This window comes from Carassius gibelio, chromosome A10, assembly GCF_023724105.1.
Source record: "Carassius gibelio isolate Cgi1373 ecotype wild population from Czech Republic chromosome A10, carGib1.2-hapl.c, whole genome shotgun sequence".
Classification (NCBI taxonomy): domain Eukaryota; kingdom Metazoa; phylum Chordata; class Actinopteri; order Cypriniformes; family Cyprinidae; genus Carassius; species Carassius gibelio.
The window spans coordinates 21,828,564-21,851,063 of NC_068380.1; the positions used below are offsets into that span (position 1 = coordinate 21,828,564).

Below are 22,500 nucleotides of genomic sequence, written 5' to 3' on the forward strand. Positions count from 1 at the left end.
TTATGGTTATTATTCAGATTGTTTCCTAAAAACTACAGTGGGGAGTGAGAAACCTACAAAAAGAGGCTTGAGTTCACTTAACAGTAAAGCTACGAAGTCACTTTCAGAGACTAGTTTAGTTTGTTTCTACTCTGTTCAGTTGATTCTTGTGAAGATTGGAGACAAATGTGAACATTCAGAAAGCAGCTAGAACTGAACTGCCAGAAAGGGTTTGACCAAAATAATCAGAGTCATTTTATTATTTTTTTTTTACCTGCATGTGATATAACCCTTATAGACATCAGAAGTGAAGTTGTGAATGTGCTGTTACTGGAGACACTGGACTGAATGATCTTGTGCTGAGTGTGGTTCTGCAATCACAGGCGTGTGTGTGTGTGTGTGTCTCTCTCTCAGCTGTCAGCCGGTGTCGGGCGAGTGCTCGTGCAGACCGGGCTGGTCAGGCTTGTACTGTAACGAGACGTGTGCTCCTGGTTTATACGGCGAGGGGTGTCAGGAGGTCTGTCTCTGTCAGAACGGAGCCGACTGCCACAGCGTGAGCGGAGAGTGTGTCTGCGCGCCCGGATTCAAGGTGTGTCTTCTGTGTGTGTGTGTGTGTGTGCTGGAGTCAGACACTAATGTGTGGTGTGTCTGCAGGGCTCAGACTGCTCCTCTCCGTGTCCCGCCGGCACCTACGGCATCAACTGCAGCTCGGTGTGCTCCTGTAAGAACGGAGCCGCTTGCTCACCCATCGACGGATCCTGCTCCTGCCAAGCAGGTAGTTCAGCTCTGTCATCATCTCCCCCTGGTGTCTCGTGTCTCCAGAACTCAAATAGAGCTGTTTTAATGATCTCTCTGGCTGTGGTTGTGTCAGGGTGGCACGGGGTGGACTGCTCCATCAACTGCCCCAGCGGCTGGTGGGGTCTGGGCTGTAACCAGACGTGTGTGTGTGGGACCGGAGCCTGCAGCGCTCTGGACGGGACCTGCACCTGTGCCCCGGGCTGGAGAGGACCCCGCTGCCAACAGCACTGTCAGGTCAGAAACACCTCTTCAGAGACACGTCTGACCATGGGTGAAACCTCTTCTGTTACCTTCTGTGACCTCAGGACCAGAAGTCCTCATAGTGTAGGGTACACTTCTGTAGGGGTGAATGGAAACTCATTCCCATTCGCTCTAATAGCAAAAGAAAGAAAAATATCCACAATAATGTTTCTACAATAACAACAAAGTATTGAGAAATTGATTGAGATGCCAGACTTGCCATCTCTCTTTCAGCCGGTGTATTTTAAACAGCAGCATTAACTAGATTTGTGAAATACTTTCAAGGCATAGTCTTATAGTTATACGTTATTTAAAGAAATTAAAAGAAGTGCTCATTTATTTCTCAGTTATTTTCCATATTTTTGACTTTCACTCACTAGACATCACAACAGTATCACGTGATCATAATCTGTAGCTGAGCGCAGGGAATCATTTTAACGTGTCTTCTCACACTCCGTGTATTAAAGTATTTGTGTTGTGAGACGTGTTGTGTGCACTGATGCAGGATGGGACGTATGGGCTGGACTGTGGCGAGCGCTGTGACTGCAGTCATGCAGACGGGTGTCACCCCTCGACCGGACACTGTCGCTGTCTGGCCGGATGGACAGGTAACCAGCCCACACTGATTAAAGCACCAGCACTCAAACAGCCAGAGACAATAAACTGTGTTTAAATATGGATGTGGTTACAGTCTTACTGGGCCTCATGTACTAAACGAACGTACGACAGAGAATTAGGTGTATAGTCTTATCTGTGTAAAACTTGGAATTTATCAATACTGACGTGTGCCATCAAATCTCACGTCTGGTCTCAGCTCGTGTTCGTAAGTTTTGAGTTAGCCTAAACTTGGGCGAAGCATAGTAAATATGGTGGAGAATTGTAGAAGGACAGCATCTTTTTGTTGTCCTGACCGTCAAACGAAGCTCATTAGTAGATCGTTAACCAGGAAGATTAGAATGTCTTAGCTTTATAGGCGTTAATAGCAGCATAAACAAGACTATGAGAATTCAACCGTCGCTAATTAAGTCTATAAAAGGAATCAAATATCGCTCAACACTGCAAAACACAATCAACAATCATCAGTCCCCTGTAAAATCAGCATGCAGCGCCCAACGAGACATTTTTGCACATGTGAAGGATTTGACACTGATATTAGAGCATGAGGGAAGTATAAAGCCGTGTTTAGGCTACATAATGAATAATAGTTATGCAAACAAACGTTACATATATGGCAAAAATGGAAACATTTGGATTCTTGAGGTATAATGAGAATTATGAATAATGACGCACCATCAGTGAGCGCAGGGACGCACTGAAGACATCTACAGTGGATTCAATCATTTCCCTCCACAAAAACATGTAGACCTAGTCTAAACTAAATATTCATTGAGTCTTAAATGCATAGTGTAGACAGAGCATTTAATTTCCAAATATATTGCCAAATATACATCTTAATTTAGCATTTATCTCATTTTAATATGAATTAATGTAGCCTAATTGTTTGCAATGACAAGTTTACAGGTGTTACTGGAGTAAGATCAAACTCTAGGGGTGGGGCTTATAAACAGGGTGTATTTAGGGGCGTCATATTCAAATGACGATTGTTTTCTGCCGCCACATTTATCAACATGTGATCATTCGTACGATCAGATCGGTGGTATACGAATGTTTCAGGTTTCATGTGGTCAGATGATTTGTGCTCATGGATCTGCACTTGTTTCTACATTAGATTGAGAAATGAGGCCCAGTATCCATCCATCATCCACTGGGTCCATAAGGTCATGGGTGTGTAAAAACAGCTTTAATGACCATTTAAACATTTTTCCCCCATGTGGTTAAGTTCATATGATTAACAGTAATAACCTGCTAAAGGGATAGTCTAAACTGAATAATTTACTCTCTCTCAGGTTGATCCAAACATGTATGAGTTAATTTCTTCTGCTGAACACAAACTGTTGGAAAACCAAGAGTTGCTGGTCCCCATTGATTTTAAATGTCCCCCCCCCCCCAATACTTTGAAAGTCAATGGGGTAAAGCAATTGTTTGGTTAGCAGCATTCTTCAAAATCTCTTCTTTTGTGAGAAACTGATGACACTGAGTAAATGATGACAGAAGTGTATGAGCAGTAGGTCATGGGGCCACACCTGACAATGAGTTGTGTGTGTAGATCTGTTATATATGTCTTCCTTTCAGCGTGTATGAGTGCAGAAGCAGTGCATGTACTCTCCCACACATTCCTCAGGCTTGTGCTGGACACCGGCAGCATACTGATGCTCTCAGCAGCGTTTCCTCAGGACCGCTGCACTAGAATGATCTCCAGTGTTCTCCAAGAGCCTAGCAACACACTCTCTCTCAAAAGAGCTTTTGTCTGTGTTCTGGCAGCACAGATCCACTTCAGCACAGAGCTGCACACAGACTGAGCTCCAGACTCTCAGGAAGAGACCATTGTCCTGACGCTCACTGGGTTATGACCTGTTCACACCAACAACGGGAACTACAACTATAACTATATAGCACAACAACAATAACTAATAACTATATTAGCACACCAACACGCAGTACTGTTCGTTTTATTATAAGCACATGCACATCCTCTTTAAAGCAGGATGGTTTTCGATTGGCTTAAAATGTCTATCCGCTGAAAAAAAAAAAATTGCTCTGAATGTACACTAAATTGCTTCTAATTGACTTAGTTTGTCAAGCAGCGCCTAATGACAAAACAAGGACTACAAATTAATAAAACACAAATTTTACAGAACTTTCATTTAATGGTATTTGTTTATAGATTACATTTAACATATTAAACTTTCATGAAAACTGGCAATTAGTTTGTGAGAGTTTTCAGTGCTTCAAAACAGTGAATCATTTTACAATCAAAAGCTTCACTAAAGTTGTAAGTCATCATCATGAGTGTATGTGAGCGGCAGTCCCTGAGCTGCACCAGGTTTCCATCACTCCTCCACCATCCCATCTCATTCCATTCCAAGCTACTTCATTTTAGTCCGTCCCATAGTCTAGGGGTTCGCTGAGGTCAGCATGCCAAATTCATTAACTATCATTTATCAAGAATGGATGGGCAGGTGAACTCAAGAACATCTAATAGTTCTCAATACATTGAATACATTATACTTTCTAAAGGTGTAAAAATGTATAATAATAATAATAATAATATTAGATTTTATTTACAACACACTTTATATTCAAGCAGAATCCCAAAGTGCTACAGATTAAAAAATAAATGTTATAAATCAGTCAAAAGCTCTGCTAAAAATGTAGGTTTTGAGGCTGCATTTAAAAGCATCCACAGTCTGTGGGGTCCTCGGATGATCAGGGAGTGCATTATACCAGCTCCGAGCAGCTGAGCAGAAAGCCCGATCTCCCATAGTACAGAGCTAGGACCTGGGGGGCTTTAGGAGATATGTTGAGGTTGAATGGAGAGTACGTGGAGAGCTTTGGAGAATGAGAAGTTCCTTGAGATAGGGTGGGGAGTTATCATGGATGCAGTTATAGGTGAGCAGTCCTGAATTAAATAGGAAGCCAGTGAAGAGATTTGAGAATGGGGGTTATATGGTCATATTTGTTCCACATCAGGATCCTAGGAGCACTGTTTTGAATGTATCCCAATTTCTGTTGGATTTTGCCAGGGATCTCGATGAGGAGCACATTACAGTAACATAACCTGCTAGAGTGAGCATAGGACAAAGTGTAGCAATATTCCTCAGATGGAAAAAGGAAGTCTTGCACAGATATTTATTGTGAACCTTAAAGATCAGTTGAGAGTAAATTTTAACACCTAAGTTGGTAACTGATGTTAAGAGTGGAATATTCCGTCCAGAAAGGTAATGCTGGAAATAACTGAGGTCTGGTCCTGGTGTGGGGTTGCCTGCTAGAATGGCTTCAGTCTTTGACACACCACACTTTCATCTCCTCTAGACAAGTGGTCAAGGTGGAAGATAACAGGGCAGCAGAAGTGGATAAATTGGTCTTAAGGTAAAGTTTGGTGCCAATAGCATAGCAATGGAATGATATTCCATGCTGGCTAATGCATGACCGAGGGGGAGCATGTAGAGAATAAACAGGATGGGGCCGAGCACTGAGCCTTGAGGGACACCACAGGTGACGTGGTGTGTTAAGGATTTAGCCTCTCCCAAGGCGACATACTCTGTTCTCCCAGAGAGGCAGGATGAAAACCAGTTATAGACGTCAGAGAGATGAACTGTGTTTCGTAGACAGTGCAGAAGAATGTTGTGATCCACAGTGTCGAACGCTGCAGTCAAGTCCAGAAGGACAAGAAGAGATGGAGAACCAGCTTAAGCAGACATCAGCAGGCCATTTGTGACCCTAACCAGAGCTGTTTCCGTGCTGTGGCCAGAGTGGAAACCACACTAAAATTTCTCACACAGGTTGTTTTGTTATAAATGGACCAGAAGTTGTGCAGCAACTACTTTTTCAGCACTTTAGAAAGAAATTAAAGGTTAGAGATGAATACATAATCATCATAATGTATTATAACTGTGGGAACAGTTATTCAAGAGATCATTAATGCATTATAATGTGCATTACAAGGCATAAATAATGCATTATATCAGGCTTTATGTAAAGTGTTATCATGAAGTTTTGTGAAGCAGTGATTGAGAATATTTTTTTTTTCTGTGACTCTTTAAGTTGAGTCAGTGTGTTTGTGTGTGTTTCTCACAGGCATTCATTGTGACAGTGTGTGTGCTGAGGGCCGCTGGGGGCCCAACTGCTCTCTGTCCTGTAACTGTAAGAATGGAGCGTCGTGTTCGCCGGATGAGGGTGCATGCGAGTGCGCACCTGGATTCAGAGGAACCACCTGCCAGCGCAGTGAGTGCTCAAACACACCGCATGCATGTCTGTCCCACAACGACCTGCCTGTTTTCTCATCCGCTCTGTTCTCCTCATGTTTTCCCACGTGCTCCTAGTATGTTCTCCGGGTTTCTTTGGCCACCGCTGTAGCCAGGCCTGTCCACACTGCGTCCACAGCAGTGGCCCCTGTCACCATGTGACTGGCCAGTGTGAATGTCTGCCCGGGTTCAAAGGGGCGCTCTGCAACGAAGGCAAGAAACGTACCTCTCATTCACAACACTGGGAGTGTGTCTTCTCCATGCCATTTCTTCTTTCAGTTCTTTTTGTAATGTTTCCATTTCCATTGTCCAGTATCTGTACTGCGGTCATGTCACAGATGGTGGTGTTGATGTGCTGCTCTGTCTGTCTGTCTGTCTGCAGTGTGTCCCAGTGGCAGGTTCGGTAAGAACTGTGCATTGAGCTGCACCTGCACTAATAATGGCACGTGTATCCCCATCGACGGCTCGTGTCAGTGTTACCCCGGCTGGATCGGCAGTGACTGCTCACAGCGTCAGTATTCGGTGCAATCACACTAAAAACACTAAACACTCTTGCTCTGTCAGATTCAGGCTTGCACACTGAATGAAATGTCAGTCTCATTGTAAAATACAGAGCTTCACATTTTGATTTGCTAAATTTGCAGTATTTTGTTTCCACCCCAAAGGCTCAAATTCAGCACATCTTGTCACACAACAAAACAAATTCTTTAGTTTTCTGATCATTAGGTGACTTAAAGTCTGCCTTTTTCTTTGTGTCTGCAGAGATTGTGGCTGTTTAGGCACTTTCTCTCATATCACACAGTTCTGCAGCTGTCAGGCTGGTATCTTTGGGTTAGGAGGGTTTCGTTGGGCATGTCCTCAGATCTTTTCAAAGCATTTTTCATCTTCGAACAAATGAATCAAGTCAAGTCACCGTTATTGATATAGTGCTTTATACAATAAAGATTACCAAAGCAGCTTTACAGTGTTAAACAGGAAAAATGTGTGTCGATAATGGAAAGAATATTTAATTCTGCTGTAGAGCATCTCTAAAAAGAGTACAATGGAAAACTGCAAATTTTTCAGTTAAAGTACTAAAAATTACTAAGTACTAAAAGTACTAAAGATATTAGATATTACTACTTGATATAAAGTTTTTTATATAAAATATGCATTCCATTATTTTTGCGAAAAAAGTATGTTTCGCTGGGCAGTGAAAAAATATAGAGCTGAGGATCATCAGCATAACTTTGAAAGTTATCACCAGGTTTCCAGATTATATTTTCCACAATAAAATTTTAAAGCATGAAAAACAACAGTCCTAGTACTGAGCCTTGTGGTATTCCATACGGCACTTGTGATCTATATGTTACCTCATCATTCATCGCTTTGAATTGATGATGGTCAGATAAGTACCATTTGAACCAAGACAATTCAATTCCATTAATGCCAACATAATTTTGTATTCTGCTCAAAAGGATGTTGTGGTGTGTATTGTCAAACACAGCACTAAGATCCAGTAGCACTAATAGAGAAATAAAACCACGATCGGATGATAAGAGCAGGTCATTTGTAAATATGATGAAAGCAGTCTCAGTACTATGATACGGTCTAAATCCTGACTTTTATAGCAGCTGTTGGCTCTCCAGCATTGTCTGATGGGATGTGATATGATTTTGTAGATTGACCATCACCGATGTTTACTGATGTGTCTAATGAAGTAGCACTATTTAATTAAAATGTTTTGTGTTTTTTGTGTAGTATTATCCTCCTGAATAATATATAGCATATTGCTGCTGGGTTGCTGTAATTATAGAAAATGTTACTTTCCACATCTGGACAGAGCAATCCCATGCGGTTCCTTTAATTGACTCAACTGATGTAGATCTTCTCCTGTAAGTGAATGGTCCATATAAAGATGATACTCTGTGACAGTTTATTATCTAGGAGCATTAGGAACAGAGTTTGTTTTTACCCATGACTTAATCATGCCCTTTATGGTTTGACCTCATTGAGTGTCTGTGGTATCTAGTGCCCCCTGCTGATCATACAGAGAAGCATTAATGAAATGCATGATCTGCTGATGTTTTATACACAATACCTGTCAAAGATTTGTAATAATTATGATTTAAAAAAATTTTTGTGAAACATATGTGTGAAATGTGTGTGTGTGTTCACCTGTAGCATGTCCTCCGGGTCAGTGGGGTCCCAACTGTGCCCACACCTGTTACTGTCACAACGGGGCGTTCTGCAGCGCTTATGATGGCGAGTGTAAATGTACAGCTGGCTGGACGGGGCTGTACTGCACACAACGTGAGTACAACTTTATCGCATTCAATCTGAAACTAAAGCGCTGATCTCCAGCCTGTGTGCTCCTGATCGATCGTGATCAGCCATCTTTGTGCTGCTGTGTCCTGCAGGCTGTCCACTAGGTTTCTACGGTAAGGACTGTGTTCAGGCGTGTCAGTGTGAGAACGGTGCAGACTGTGATCATATCTCCGGTCAGTGCACGTGCCGCACCGGCTTCATGGGACGCCACTGTGAACAGAGTGAGTATGAAAGCGTGGAGCTGCTGCTTCGATGTTTTCAAGCACACGCTCGAGTCTGCATCTGATCCTCGATTACTCCTCTGGCTTCCAGAATGTCCAGCGGGTACATACGGATACGGCTGCCGGCAGATGTGCGACTGTCTCAATAACTCCACCTGTGATCACATGACTGGCACCTGCTACTGTAACCCCGGCTGGAAAGGCACACGCTGTGACCAAGGTAACATTACATTAGCACTTGCCATTATTAAATAGGGGGACTTTTTATGTTTCCTTTGTATCCATAGGATATCCGGGAGACGTGTGTGTTGCATTCTTTAATGTTCCGCCTGTAAAGAAAATGCTGTGGCTCCAAACCACCTCACGAAAAAAGAAAGTCATCAAGTTTACAATTATGACATCGAGCACTTATCAGGATCACCTAAACGCTGGATATTCAAAATTATGTTAAATATTTAAAGTTCACAGCATAGAATCTTTAAAATACGTCAGAGAGTTTTACTCACCGTTCTGTTATTGTGGCGAAATTTCCGCTCCCCGAAACAAACTGTGATTGGTTGTTTGACATGTCAGAGAAATGAAAGATGCCATAGATTCGTCAGTCTGACGGTCTGGCAGTGCGAGACTAGTTGCTCTTTGACTGTGTGACTCTGAAGTTTGCTGTCTTTCTCAGCCGGTGTGATCATCGTAGGGAATCTCAACAGCTTGACGAGCGCAGCTGTGCCTGTGGACTCGTATCAGATCAGTGTGATCGCAGGAATCATCGTTCTGGTGCTCCTCGTGCTCATCCTCCTCCTCCTCTTCATCATCTACCGCAAGAAACAGAAAGGCAAAGAATCCACGATGCCTGCGGTCACATACACACCTACCATGAGGGCCAACACCGATTACGCCATCGCAGGTCAGCATCACGATGACAGAGTGTGTGATATTGACGTAATGACTTCTTATGATTTCCTGTGTAATTGTTATCAGGGTCACGTGTGTCTGTGTGTGATGTGTTTCCTGTTTGTAGAGTCGCTTCCGCAGACTGACGTCCCTCCCAACAGTAACTATTTCTCCAACCCCAGCTACCACACGCTGACCCAGTGCAGCAGCCCGCCACACATCAGTAACCTGCCCTATGGAAAGGTGCTACACCACTAACAGACAGATCTGGGAATAAAAGACTAATATTCTGGGATGCTTATAAGATGCCACTGCTGAATAGAGCTTTTACACGGATTCCCTGCATTTTTTTTATTCATTTTTGAGTAAAATTAGATGTCATTTTGGACAAAATGTACACAAAAAAGGAATGTTCAAGAATCCAAAACCTCCATTCTAGAAAAAGCCCATTGCAAGCTGAACTAACCTATGGTTTCAGGAGCAGAACACAACCAGAATAGAGGAATGATGTGGAATGTTGTAGAAAGACACTTGCTATAATTGTTGACTTTCTTCTGCCCGACAGCCGAAGAACAATCAGTTGTTCGTGAACCTGAAGAACACTGAGCCACGGAAACGTCTTTCCCTGCTGGATCACACAGGAACTCTGCCAGCCGACTGGAAACAAGGAGGATCCTTCAATGAGCTCGGTGTGACATCCCACCACCATGAGCACAACATATATGACAGGCAAACATCTGAGATGATAATGTTCAGGAGCACAGAACAGAAAAACCAAGCTGTGCAGTGACTTGTTCTTCAGCAGCATGTGTAGCATGTCCAGCTGTAAACTGTGTCATCGAGAGGAGCGCATTAGTTTGACTTCTGTCTTTATTCTCTCATTAGGTGCTTATGGAGTTGACATGCGTTACATGGGAAAGTCACTTCGAGGTAAATAATTGTTTAGCAAACAAGAGTTTTGAAAATGTTATCATTACTCACCAGACAGGTATCTTTTGTTCTGTGGAACACAAAAGACAATATTTTTGTAAAATGTCTCATGGTTTTTTTAGTCCATGCAAAGAAAGTCAGTGGTGTCCGATGTTGCTTGAACCCTGGTTTGCTCAAACATAAGTTATTTTGTGTTGTGAAGAAGGCATATGGGCCTTCACAGAGTGTGATGATTTGACTCTCTCTCTGTCTGTAGATCTGGTGAAGAGCGTGCCCTATCACGCCAGCTCCAGCTCTCTCAACAGCTCAGAGAACCCCTACGCTACTATCAAAGACCCTCCTCTGCTGCTGGCCAAGAGCTCCGAGTGCGGTTATGTGGAGATGAAGTCTCCCGCTCACAGAGATGCGCTGTACACTGAGATACACGCCTCCAGCCCTGCCAACAAAAACGTCTATGAAGTTGGTAAGTAAAAAACAAATCCAGCAACACCAGTGAGTCAACTCCATTACTTGAGTGAAAGTTCAGATACTGCTGGTTAAACATTACTCCATTTCAAGTCAAAGTTTTTACTTGATTCAAAGTACAGAAGTACTTGCTTTTAAGAGGACTTAAAGGGATAGTTCACCCACTCGTTCCAAACCAGTAAGACCTTCATTTATCTTCAGAACACAGTTTAAGATATTTTAGATTTAGTCCGAGAGCTCTCAGTCCCTCCATTGAAGCTGTGTGTACGGTCTACTGTCCATGTCCAGAAAGGTAAGAAAAACATCATCAAAGTAGTCCATGTGACATCAGAGGGTCAGTTAGAATATTCTGAAGCATCGAAAATACATTTTGGTCTAAAAATAGCAAAAACTACGACTTTATTCAGCATTGTCTTCTCTTCCGTGTCTGTTGTGAGAGAGTTCAAAACAAAGCAGTCTGGATATCCAATTCACGAACGAATCATTCGATGTAACCAGATCTTCTTGAACCAGTTCACCAAATCGAACTGAATAGTTTTGGATCGTCTAAGATCCAATCGTAATGGTTCGCGTCTCCAATATGCATTAATCCACAAATGACTTAAGCTGTTAACTTTTTTAATGTGGCTGACACTGCCTCTGAGTTCAAACAAACCAATATCCCGGAGTAATTCATTTACTCAAACTGTACACTGACTGAACACTGAAGGAAATTTTGCGATCAAATAGCACACCTAGGTTCCTAACTGATGATGAAGAATTGACGGAGCAGCCATCAAGTCTTAGACAGCGTTCTAGGTTATTACATGCAGAAATTGCTCCTCATCCAGTTTTTTATATCGACAATGCATTTCGTTATTTTTTTAATTGGTATGTTTCTTCGGGCATCGAAGAAATATAGAGCTGAGTATCATCAGCATAACAGTGAAAGCTAACACCATGTTTCCTGATGATATCTCCCAAGGGTAACATATAAAGCGTGAAGAGTAGCGGCCCTAGTACTGAGCCTTGAGGTACTCCATACTGCACTTGTGATCGATATGATACATCTTCATTCACTGCTACGAACTGATGGTGGTCATATAAGTACGATTTAAACCATGCTAATGCACTTCCACTGATGCCAACAAAGTGTTCAAGTCTATGCAAAAGAATGCTGTGGTCAATTGTGTCAAACGCAGCACTAAGATCCAATAAAACTAATAGAGAGATACACCCACGATCAGATGAGCAGGTCATTTATAACTCTAAGGAGAGTCTAAATCCTGTAAATCCTCACAGAGGTTTCTAACTTTTCTAGTATCAAGGACAGTAAAGGAAGATTCGAGATTGGTCTATAATGAACTAGTTGTTTGGGGTTTTGTTTCGTTTGTTTTTTGTTTTTGTTTTTTGATGAGAGGCTTAATAACAGCCAGTTTTAAGGTTTTAGGGACATAGTCATAAAACATAGTCAGAAGATGAAATCAGCTGATCATCAATCATAACTCCAAAGCTTCTAGCTGTTTTTGAAGGAGTTATGGTTGATGTGCCTAACTTGATGGTGAAATTGTGATGGAACGATGGGTTTGCTGGAATCACAAGCAGCTCTGTCTTGGCAAGGTTGAGTTGAAGGTGATGGTCCATCATCCAGGAAGAAATGTCAGTGAGACAAGCTGAGATGCGAATAGCTACCGTCGGATCATCAGGATGGAATGAGAGGTAGAGTTGAGTGTCATCAGCATAGCAGTGGTATGAAAAGCCATGTTTCTGAATGACAGAACATAATGATGCCATGTAGACAGAGAAGAGAAGTGGTCCAAGAACTGAGCCCTGAGGCACCCCAGTAGTTAGATGTTGAGACTTGGACACCTCACCTCTCCAAGATACTTTGAAGGACCTATCTGATAGGTAAGACTCAAACCACTGGAGTGTGGTTCCTGAGATGCCCGTCGTGCTTAAAGCTTCTTGTTGCTCCGTGATGGGACATGACTTTCCTGCAGAACAGGAACTGCTGTGTTTTTCTGTCATTTTTTGGTATCTAATCTCTACATAATTATAAAGATAGAAGTATGTAACCCATGTACCGTGCACACTAGACATGTAACCGTTTCTGTATTTTTCCCTATCCAGAGCCAACCATCAGTTCTGTCCACACACTCTCTAACAACTGCAACGGGCCATTTTGTCAAGATCCATATGACCTGCCAAAGAACAGCCACATCCCGTGTCATTATGACCTGCTGCCCACCAGAGACAGCAGCCCGTCGCCCCTCGAGGACACGGACACCGACGGACCATAAACCTCTGCACTTCCATTCCCTGAACACTTCCAGAGCTGTCCGTGTTCATTCAGCTCTCACTGAAGTTCAAGTGGACACAGTCTTATCCAGAGTGTTTCAGAGGAGGTGCAAACATCTGTAATCTTCGTAAACTAATCATTCCATTCAGTAATTACATTTCATACAAAAACAGGACAATCCTTTACATTTCCAATCAAAGATCTCAGATTATTCCCAATGCCAGTTTTCCATTTTCTCGTTATGATATTAAGGATATTAGCACTGTTTATTGAGACTGGACTTTCAGCTCTGTTTTATCAAATTTATTTTTATTTTTTTTCAGGTTTACCAAAGCTTGACGTGCCCCGATAAAGCACCATGTTGTATTTATATCAACAGCGCCCCATTAAGTTTAGTTTACAGATACAAGCTTTAACATTAGCGTCATTTTGGCTTGTGCCTTTTGATTTCAGTCCTATAAAACGTGATCACTGAAAGGAAGGGCAAATACTTTAGTGTGTAGTACTTAGAAAGTAGTTTTTAGTAAGCTAAAGCTGGACTTTTGCGAAGGAAGACAAATCTTTAAGATGATGTGATGGGGTCAGTTTGATAGGAATACATCTTTGGAGTATTTAGGACATGCAATGAGTCCTAAAGCACTTTGAGCCTGGACATTAATTGTATAAAACTGTACATAGTACCAGTTCTTGAATTGCATTTATTTCCTTTTAAAATGTAACATACTCTTAAATTCCTCTGTACCTTGACCAATATTGCAGTGAAGACTCTGACCTCAGTATACTGGTTTCCTTTATTTTATTGGTTTGTTTGTTACTGTACTAAATATGCCACACGAAGAAATGGTTAATAATACTGATTTCAAAAACAACTGAGAGTGTATGAGTGTGTGCTGTATGTATCTTAAAACTGTACCTTTGTTTTGCTTTTCTCCAGATATGTTTTTTAATAAATGCACAAAGTGTAATAAGGTCCTCGTGGTGTCATTTATCTCTGCCCACTTATAGACTAGTGATTATATTTCTACTCTAAAGCCACTTTCCTTCCACATGTACTTTAAATGTATTATTTTACGTTTTTATCAGAAATATCCTATACATGCAAATATTATCCACCATGACAGCTGACATGTTTAGGTGAGCTTTAGTCATTTCTGTAAATGTCATCCTGATATTTCCTCAGTGTCACCTGGTCTGTTTTGCATGAATGAGGTCAGAGTCCAGCGGCTGTGGCTGACGAGGGCCTGCAGTGGTCAGCTCCGGAGAAGATAATAATTCATATAATAATTATATTATTATGAAATCATTATTTACGTTGATTAGTACTGAGCCCCGCACATGACATGCAGGAAAAAATATAAGGCACTCGGCGGAAATGTAACGCCTCTTTCCATAATCAGGAGCTTCATCTTTCAGAATACATGTAAAGACAGTTAATAATGTCCTTAGTTTTGCCATCAGTTCAAGCTGAAGGAGGAACAGAGTCGAGACACACACAGTGATGAAGCTCAGATGTGTTTGCAGAACACAAGACATGGTCAAGACAACTGACTCCACTGTGTGACCCTCTCTCTCTCTTTCTCACACACACACAAACACACACAGACAGACATACACACACTGAGACTGATGCTCACACTGATAACACACACACACACACTCACACACACACACTGAGACTGATGCTCACACTGATAACACACACACACACACACACACACACACAGAGACCGATGCTCACACTGATAACACACACACACACACACACACACACACACAGAGACCGATGCTCACACTGATAACACACACACACACACGATGCACAAAGCTCAGCATTTGAACAGTCAGTAGCAAATTCTTAAACTAATAACACAGTTCCAGGAGCTGATTCAGAAGCAGCAGATTGTTGTAAGAATTAAGGGTTGGTGGAATTAAAGGTAAATGCATCTACTGTCGGAGAACAAGTGAAGTGCTTGTTCTTTCTCCTGGACACACACACATCTCCTGACATGACTGCTTCAACACTGTGTTACTGAAACCACGTCTTCTTTCTTTGTGTCAGCATTTGAGCAGCATTACACAGATCTTCCCACACAGTGATGTAGAGATGTGGGGTGTGTTTAATCCAGGTTAATCTTTGTCTCCTGAAGAAAGTGAATAAATTTGGCTTGGATCCTGACCATTTCTTCTGTGTATATGAAGTTTTTCCAAATTAATAAACAGTTGTACAATAAAATTACAATTCTTATTATTTTTGTTATTTTCATTGGAATACATATATCAAAATTATTTAATTAAAATATAACATTTGTTTTCCTTCTAATTAAATTTTCCACATCTAAATTTTACACACAAAAAAAAAAATTGTGTACATACAATTACAAAACGGAAAAAAGATTATTTTTCCATTGAGCAAAAATCACAGGAATAATCAATCTCTAACTTAAATCTCTCTAACACACTTTTAACTGGATATATACCATGTAAAATTGTGAATGTAACCTCTTTTACTTTATTATTTAAACAGTATGCTTCACAAATACACCAAGCTTTTTTCCAGTTTATATTCCTAAATACATTGGTCCACAACAAGCTTTTATGAGTAGCTGTTTCACCAGTTATAATATTCCTAATATGTTTATTTGTACACCTATGTTTTGAAATATCAATATCTCCTATAAATATGCTGCCTTTAACAAATATTGCCTCAGAAGAATCACTTCCACGAGCTCTTACAAAATGTATAACTTGTTGAGGTATGGCGTCAAATCCAACAGTTACTGGAAACCCAAATTTTCCCAAGAATTCACTATCAGATAATAAATTACCATTTGAATTTAAGAGTTGTCTAACTAACACAATATTATTTTCATACCAACTATTATAGAAGAGAGATCTATTTTTATATTGAATGCACCTATTATTCCAAATAATGTATTTATTTGGGGAAAAATTATGCTTAAACACCAGCATCCAGGCCAGTAAAGCTAGTTTATGAAATGTGGCCAATTTGACAGGTAGTTTTTCAATTTTAAAATCACATCTCATAAGAAGATCTATGCCCCCCACCATATCAAACACGTTTAGGAAAAGTATACCACATACTATCCTTTTCTTTCATGAATTTAATAAACCAATTAATCTTGAATGTATTGTTTAAAGTGTCAAAACTAAGCACAGATAATCCACCTCTGCTCTTTGGTTTACATAGAATTTCTTTTCTCAAATAATGGTGTCTATTTTTCCATAAAATATTAAATAACATTTTGTCTAATTCTTTACATTAGATGGCATATCTAAAGCTAAAGACACATAAACAGATGCTTTCTGCTTTTGATAGTAAGACTAAGACCCTACCAAGATAAATCTCTTTGAAGCCAAATATTGTGCGCTGTTGATTATTTTTTTTTTTTTTGCTAGAAGACATTTAAAAAAATATATTTTTATTATTATTATTATTTTTTTATTTAGATAAATGACTTAAAAACATTAATTCCAGCAAATCAACATACAACTGCAATATTTCACAAGACAAATATCACACCTTTAGACAAAATGAGAAATCATAACAACAATATCAAAGAAATAAATACATAAAATAAATAAGTTAAAAAAAAATAATAATAATAAAATAAAATAAAAATAAGAAAAAGCAAACAGCATATTACCTCCTTTTTCCCAATTAGACATTAAATATATATATATAAATTTTGTGAACACAAAGGGGACATTACAGTATCAAAAATTTCTCCATAAATTTTAACAAATTTTCGTTCTTTTTATTTTTAACTAACTTTAACGATTTCTTTAGCGATTCCATCTCGATTAAGAATAGACTACATTTAGGTCTGCATTTTGCAAATTTTTGTTTATGGATGTAATATTTACCATGCAGGATATAAAAGTTCACCACATATTCAAACATTTTGCTTCTATGTGTGAAAGAACATATAACATCTTTTAGAGATAATTTATAATTCACCTTTCTTGGGGCAAAAAGAAAAAAACTAACGTCAGACCAAAATTTTAAAGACACATCACAATTGTAAAACAAATGAGCCAAGTCTTCCTCGTGTACATTACAAAAAAACACACTTGCTGTCAATGTCCATGAATTTTGATAACAAAGCTTTACATGGGTAGAGTGCGCTGTTGATTCTGAAGGAGTGACATCACCGCTTCGCGCTAGACGTGGCACTGCGTGACGTCATCAGCGCGCGGCCGTGTGTTCCTGTTTCAACGGTCAGCTCAGTTTGATCGCAGCAGGTAAGTTTGTTATACTCGAGTTATGATTTATGAGTCATTCTTAGTTATGATTGTGTAGAAACTCGGAGAATGCTGCTAGTCTGAAGCACAGTATCAGCGAATATGTGATGTTTCACATGATGAACACATGATAGAAAATTGTTAGCCTGAATGCAATGTAGGTCGCTTTGGATAAAAGCGTCTGCTAACGTTAAATGCATAAAATAAAATAAAATAAGTTTAATCGTGAATGAGAGTCGAGGGGAAGCGCGCGCGCGCGCGCGTGTGTGTGTGTGTGTGTGTGTGTGTGCAGATACAAACCTCCTTCAGAATCTCATTCATAAATCAGTCGGTGTTAGGATGATTTGATCAATACTGGTAATGTATTGATATGCAAATGTCCTGACAGTGAACTGAACAAACATCTCATCCTCATGTGACTGCAGAAATTATTACTTTTAAATCAAGAGATTCACTTGAAGAAGATATTTAGTTTTAATTTCAGAAAAAAAGAACTAGATTAAGTGAGTTTCTGCAAAAACACACACACACACACACACAAAAAAAACACAGGATGAGACAGCAGGATGAGGAAATCGACCTGGATGAGAGACAATATTGTTTTCCTGGACATTGGCGTGCAGTTTTCAGTGTTTTCCTCCTGGATGTCTTCTGATGATCTCTGTGTCCTGACTCAGGTCTTCTCCGGAGATCTGTCTCAGTGTTAGTGTCTTCTGTCGATCTCTGACCGCTTCAGGGCTTTCGTGTAAGATACAGAGTGTGTTTGTGTGTTTGTGGATCGGCTGATGGAGCCCAGTGCATCATGGGGGTTTTCATCACCTCTAGCTTCTTATACAAACCCCATCTTACCGGCAGCGAATCACTCCTTTAGTTAGGACTCTTTAATTATTTGTTCTGGAAAACAAGACTAAAACATGTTCAGAAAGTAATTATCTGCAGTGCAGTCAGTGCTGATGAATCTTCTCACTAGTGATGGAAGTTCAGATCATTACCTTTGTGTCTCGTTCATCTTTTTTTTGAGTCATTTCGTTCATTTGATCAAATATAATTCAAATGTTACGAGTTACTTCCCTAACATGTGTACTAGCACTTACACAAACACTGATCACAGCACAACGATACAGAACTATACTGCTCTGAACAGAAGAGAGGGGTCTTCAGTCTGTGATTAGTTCACCTCGGCTCTTCTCTCACACGTGTTCAGGATTGAGTTTACCCCTGCAGTCTGAGCCGGACCGAGGACTGATGAGTTCATCTCTCGAGTCTTTTGGGTTTGAATTGATGATTATTATGATTATTATTATTATTATTATTATTACACAGTCTCTTCCCGGCTCAGACAGCTGAACCAGACTAATCCCAGGACAGAGCCAGTCTCTCCCCGGACGACTCGTTCTTCTCGAGGCACATTAAAGACTCTAGGGTTTTCAGTCAATGATGGTTTATCTGTGTGCTGTAGGGTTCCTCTGATCATTTCTGCTTGTCATTTAACAGCACAGTGTTGATGTTCTTCATCAGCGGCAGGACAGAGTGAAGATGATGGAAGAGAGCAGCTCCTCCCCAGCGGCTGCCAGCGGTACACACACACACACACACACACACACTGACACACACATGCACACGCTCACACTCTCTCTCTCTCTCACACACACACACACACACACTGACTCACTCACTCTGTCTCTCACACACACACATACACTCTCTCTCTTTCTCACACACACACACACACACACTGTAGTGTCAGGATGTGTCTGTACCTGAGACACAGACCCAGATCAGGAGTTTGACCCACACACAGTCGTCTCTGAAGATGTGATGTAGACCTGAACTAATCTGATGAAGAGGGACAAGATGCTTGAACCCGTCTCTTTCATCAGTTGAATTCAGGAACACATCGTGCTAATGCTCAGTGCTGTGATGCGTATCTTCACACTGGTGTATCTCTTATGAACGTGCCATCGTTTACTTTGTCTGTTGCCTTACAAACCGGTCGGTCAGGTGAACCAATATTTTCTAAATGTTTTCGACATCTAATCAGAAACAACAATTAAAATAATTTCATAATTTATGTTATTAATAGGTAGCTCTGGTGATGTTATTGATCTGAATGTGGAAACTGGGCACTGTGTGTGTGTTAAAGTTAAAGTCACTTTTATAAGGTGTTTGAACACAGTTGTGTGACATTAACCAGCCTATAATGGTAAAAATACAATCACTCATTATTCAATAATCTCAATAAATCATAAACTGTCTTTCCAAACGATGGTTCCAGATTTCTCCCTACATACACATTATAATCGGGGAAAGTCCGGCCCATTTGTGACGCTCTCTGCACTATTAGCATAGACCCGCCCCCAGAGAGAGAAGCAGCGGTCAGTCATTACTGTTCTCCTGCTGTAGCTGCTGGGGGTACACCGTCAGTGTGTTGGGAGGCTCCAGAGAACATAGGAGTCTCCATAGATCACTGAGAACAGGGGAAAAAGTCCTGTATGTTTGTGCTAATCATTTTACTGCCTCACTAATGAGGGTCAGTTGTGCAAAGGTTGATTCTGAAAGAGGGCTTGATCCCAACGCTTCGTGCATGAAAGTCAGCTCCAGAAAAAGGAAGCCTCACGCATCATATTTTATTTTCCAAAATAACTTTTTGGCTCTTTGTAAGGCTAATGTTGCTAAAGCTACCATTGTCTTTGCCTGTTTTCACTGATGCTGCCTTCACGTGCTTCCAGAATGATCATGAATAGGAATGTGGTAGTTAAAAATTGCATTTGGAAGCAATGTGAAGTTGACCGCTTGAATATGTCGAGCTCATAATGTGATAGCACACGAAGGCACTACGAGGCCAGCTATGCTCTTATTTTTATAACACCGTGTTTCTCGTCTGTGTAATTCATAAACACACAATTACTGCACAGATTGTCCTGTTTTGCTGGAGCATGAGCTCTTGAAGCTCCGCCCTCTTCTGAAAAGGGAGGCAGGAGCACCAGCTCATTAACATTTAAAGTGAAAATCACAAAGACGGCGCGAGCTATCAACAAGCTATAAAAAAATATCTGTGGGGTATTTTGAGCTAAAACTTCATGTACAGACTCTGGACACATTAGAGACTTATTTTACTTCTTGGAAAAAAGGGCATAATCGGGGTGTGCATACTTACTGTACGCCTTTTGTATAGCGGCTACGCATTTTGACCTCACAGTACGCTGGTATGTTATGTCACTGTAAAGTACGCCAAGCTCTAGTGATATCTCTGTCCATGCCAGCAACAGAAAATCTCCACAGACTTCATTCAGAACGAGCGCCTCCGTGCACACACACACCAAACAGATGGAGATCCATGAAACAGGAGCGCAATAACTCTGACTAATGTGTACATTTCGCTGAAATATTTGTAGTTGGATGATAAATGTGACATGTTAAATGTTAAACCTGTAAGTGTGTTTGTATGATAACACTAACTGTAAAGTGTTATGGGGTAATCAAAATAGCTGTTTTACTTCTGCTGTAAAAATATATTTATATAAATATATATTTTTTGTGTTTAGATTGCAATGTTACAATTGAATGTGATTATAACCCTTTTATAACCCTTTATAATGTTTGCCTACATTACATTTACTTTGTTTAATCCAAGTACAAAACATCAAGATATATAGGCTACCATATACCGCAAAACAGCCAAAAAATAGACATATTAATTTTTGCTCATATTGCCAAGACCTATACAGAAGTGTACTGAAGTTTTAAAGTGTACTGGAGTTTTTCTTCTTTTCGGCCTTTTTTTTATTAAAAACAAATAAATAGCGGAAATTAACTAAACAGTGACGGTAAAGAGTAAAAACAGTAACCGCTCACCCCCAGTGAAGGTGGTTGATGAGAGTGCTGGGTGTCCTGTGTCAGTGGTTCAGGTCTGCTCTTCTTGTGTTCAGGTGTCTCTGGTCCTCAGACTCTCCCCAGCTCTCCTGGCGTCTCTTTCGCCCCGGGAGGGTTCTCCAGCCCTGTTCCTCCAGTGTCTATGACCTCCACGCTGCCGCCCCTCCAGACACCTGCTCCTCCTCTGTCTCCTGTGGGTCTGAGCGGCCCGTACGGTGGCCCCGTCCTCTCTGCCCCCCCGATGGGCCCGCCCACCACTGGCTTCTCTGTGAGCGCAGGATATGACATCACCCGAGGCCACGCTGGCCGCACCCCTCAGACGCCGCTCATGCCCAGTTTCTCCAGTGCCTCACCCATGCCAGGTCTGAAGCTCTCCGTCATCTCCATCCGCTCAACTAATACTGACCTCTGAACCCTTTCACATTCTCTGATACAAGTTCACCTTTACATTTAATTTATGATTTCCAAGGCCATTTTTACCTAATTGAATTTCAAATTCCTAAATCTAATCATGTTCAATTAGAAGACACTGTTGGCTGTTGCCAAATTAATCCAGAATCAGCAAGATGTATCTTTGCTTTGCAGAAGTGCACAGAATCTGATTTGGGTGTATGTACATTTGAGGTGTCCGCAAGTCCCTCTCATGATGACTTTAAATCATTATTTTTAAAGGGGTCATTCAGTTGATTTGTTCAGAAACATGGATTCATTCCATCACTAAACCCTAATGTGGATATGTTTTGTGGTGGTCCACAAGGGGATGATGGGTCGTCACTGTCAGCAGATGTGATTGTGTTTCTGTAGGAATTGTCACCAATCCCATGATGCAGCAGCCGATGTCTGGAGGGTTAGACGTCAGCTCACCCATCACATTTCCTGAGGACTGTGACGACCCCAGAGGGACTCCGGACGCCAGCTCACCCAGTGGATTATGGGGCTTCATCAAGGTACTGCACACTATTTCATTAACAAGAATGTTCTTCCCCCTGACGGAAACCAGACGATTACAAGATGATGATGAGCTCCTGAGACGGTTACTGAGACTAAATGAACATGCAATATCATCGACAAAATAGAGGAGACGAAAATATAGTTAAAAGAACAATAACTTAACAAAAAACGGGAGCCAAAACATTTCTGACTGCTGTATAAGACTCTATTATGTGAGTGTTGATGTTTTGCGGTTGCCAGATATCAAGAGCTCAGATCCCCCAGTCAGAAGTGTTTTCTGCGGTCTGGCGCCCATTCACACGCTCTCTCTGTGATCTCAGTACTGCTGGCGCCCATTCACACGCTCTCTCTGTGATCTCAGTACTGCTGGCGCCCATTCACACGCTCTCTCTGTGATCTCAGTACTGCTGGCACCCATTCACAAGCTCTCTCTGTGATCTCA

The 22,500-nt window shown here is 41.0% G+C and overlaps 2 protein-coding genes across 2 annotated transcripts in view; both read left to right on the top strand.

The window, feature by feature from the left end:
- The window catches only part of megf10 (multiple EGF-like-domains 10), a 44,904-nt gene extending 30,965 nt beyond the window's left edge, over positions 1–13,939 (top strand). The window contains exons 10-25 of the mRNA XM_052608875.1: positions 394–568; positions 634–754; positions 851–1,011; positions 1,523–1,625; positions 5,716–5,862; positions 5,961–6,095; positions 6,265–6,393; positions 8,046–8,174; positions 8,282–8,410; positions 8,502–8,630; positions 9,084–9,311; positions 9,426–9,541; positions 9,864–9,987; positions 10,184–10,228; positions 10,485–10,691; positions 12,803–13,939. Of these exons, the coding sequence (XP_052464835.1) occupies positions 394–568; positions 634–754; positions 851–1,011; positions 1,523–1,625; positions 5,716–5,862; positions 5,961–6,095; positions 6,265–6,393; positions 8,046–8,174; positions 8,282–8,410; positions 8,502–8,630; positions 9,084–9,311; positions 9,426–9,541; positions 9,864–9,987; positions 10,184–10,228; positions 10,485–10,691; positions 12,803–12,972 (2,248 nt within the window). The 3' untranslated portion in view covers positions 12,973–13,939. The remainder of the gene's footprint in view (positions 1–393; positions 569–633; positions 755–850; positions 1,012–1,522; positions 1,626–5,715; positions 5,863–5,960; positions 6,096–6,264; positions 6,394–8,045; positions 8,175–8,281; positions 8,411–8,501; positions 8,631–9,083; positions 9,312–9,425; positions 9,542–9,863; positions 9,988–10,183; positions 10,229–10,484; positions 10,692–12,802) is intronic.
- A 3,181-nt stretch (positions 13,940–17,120) lies between these two features.
- Positions 17,121–22,500, top strand: part of prrc1 (proline-rich coiled-coil 1) — a 12,784-nt gene continuing 7,404 nt past the window's right edge. Inside the window, exons 1-4 of the mRNA XM_052608877.1 lie at positions 17,121–17,234; positions 18,729–18,810; positions 21,164–21,469; positions 21,912–22,054. Of these exons, the coding sequence (XP_052464837.1) occupies positions 18,771–18,810; positions 21,164–21,469; positions 21,912–22,054 (489 nt within the window). The 5' untranslated portion in view covers positions 17,121–17,234; positions 18,729–18,770. The remainder of the gene's footprint in view (positions 17,235–18,728; positions 18,811–21,163; positions 21,470–21,911; positions 22,055–22,500) is intronic.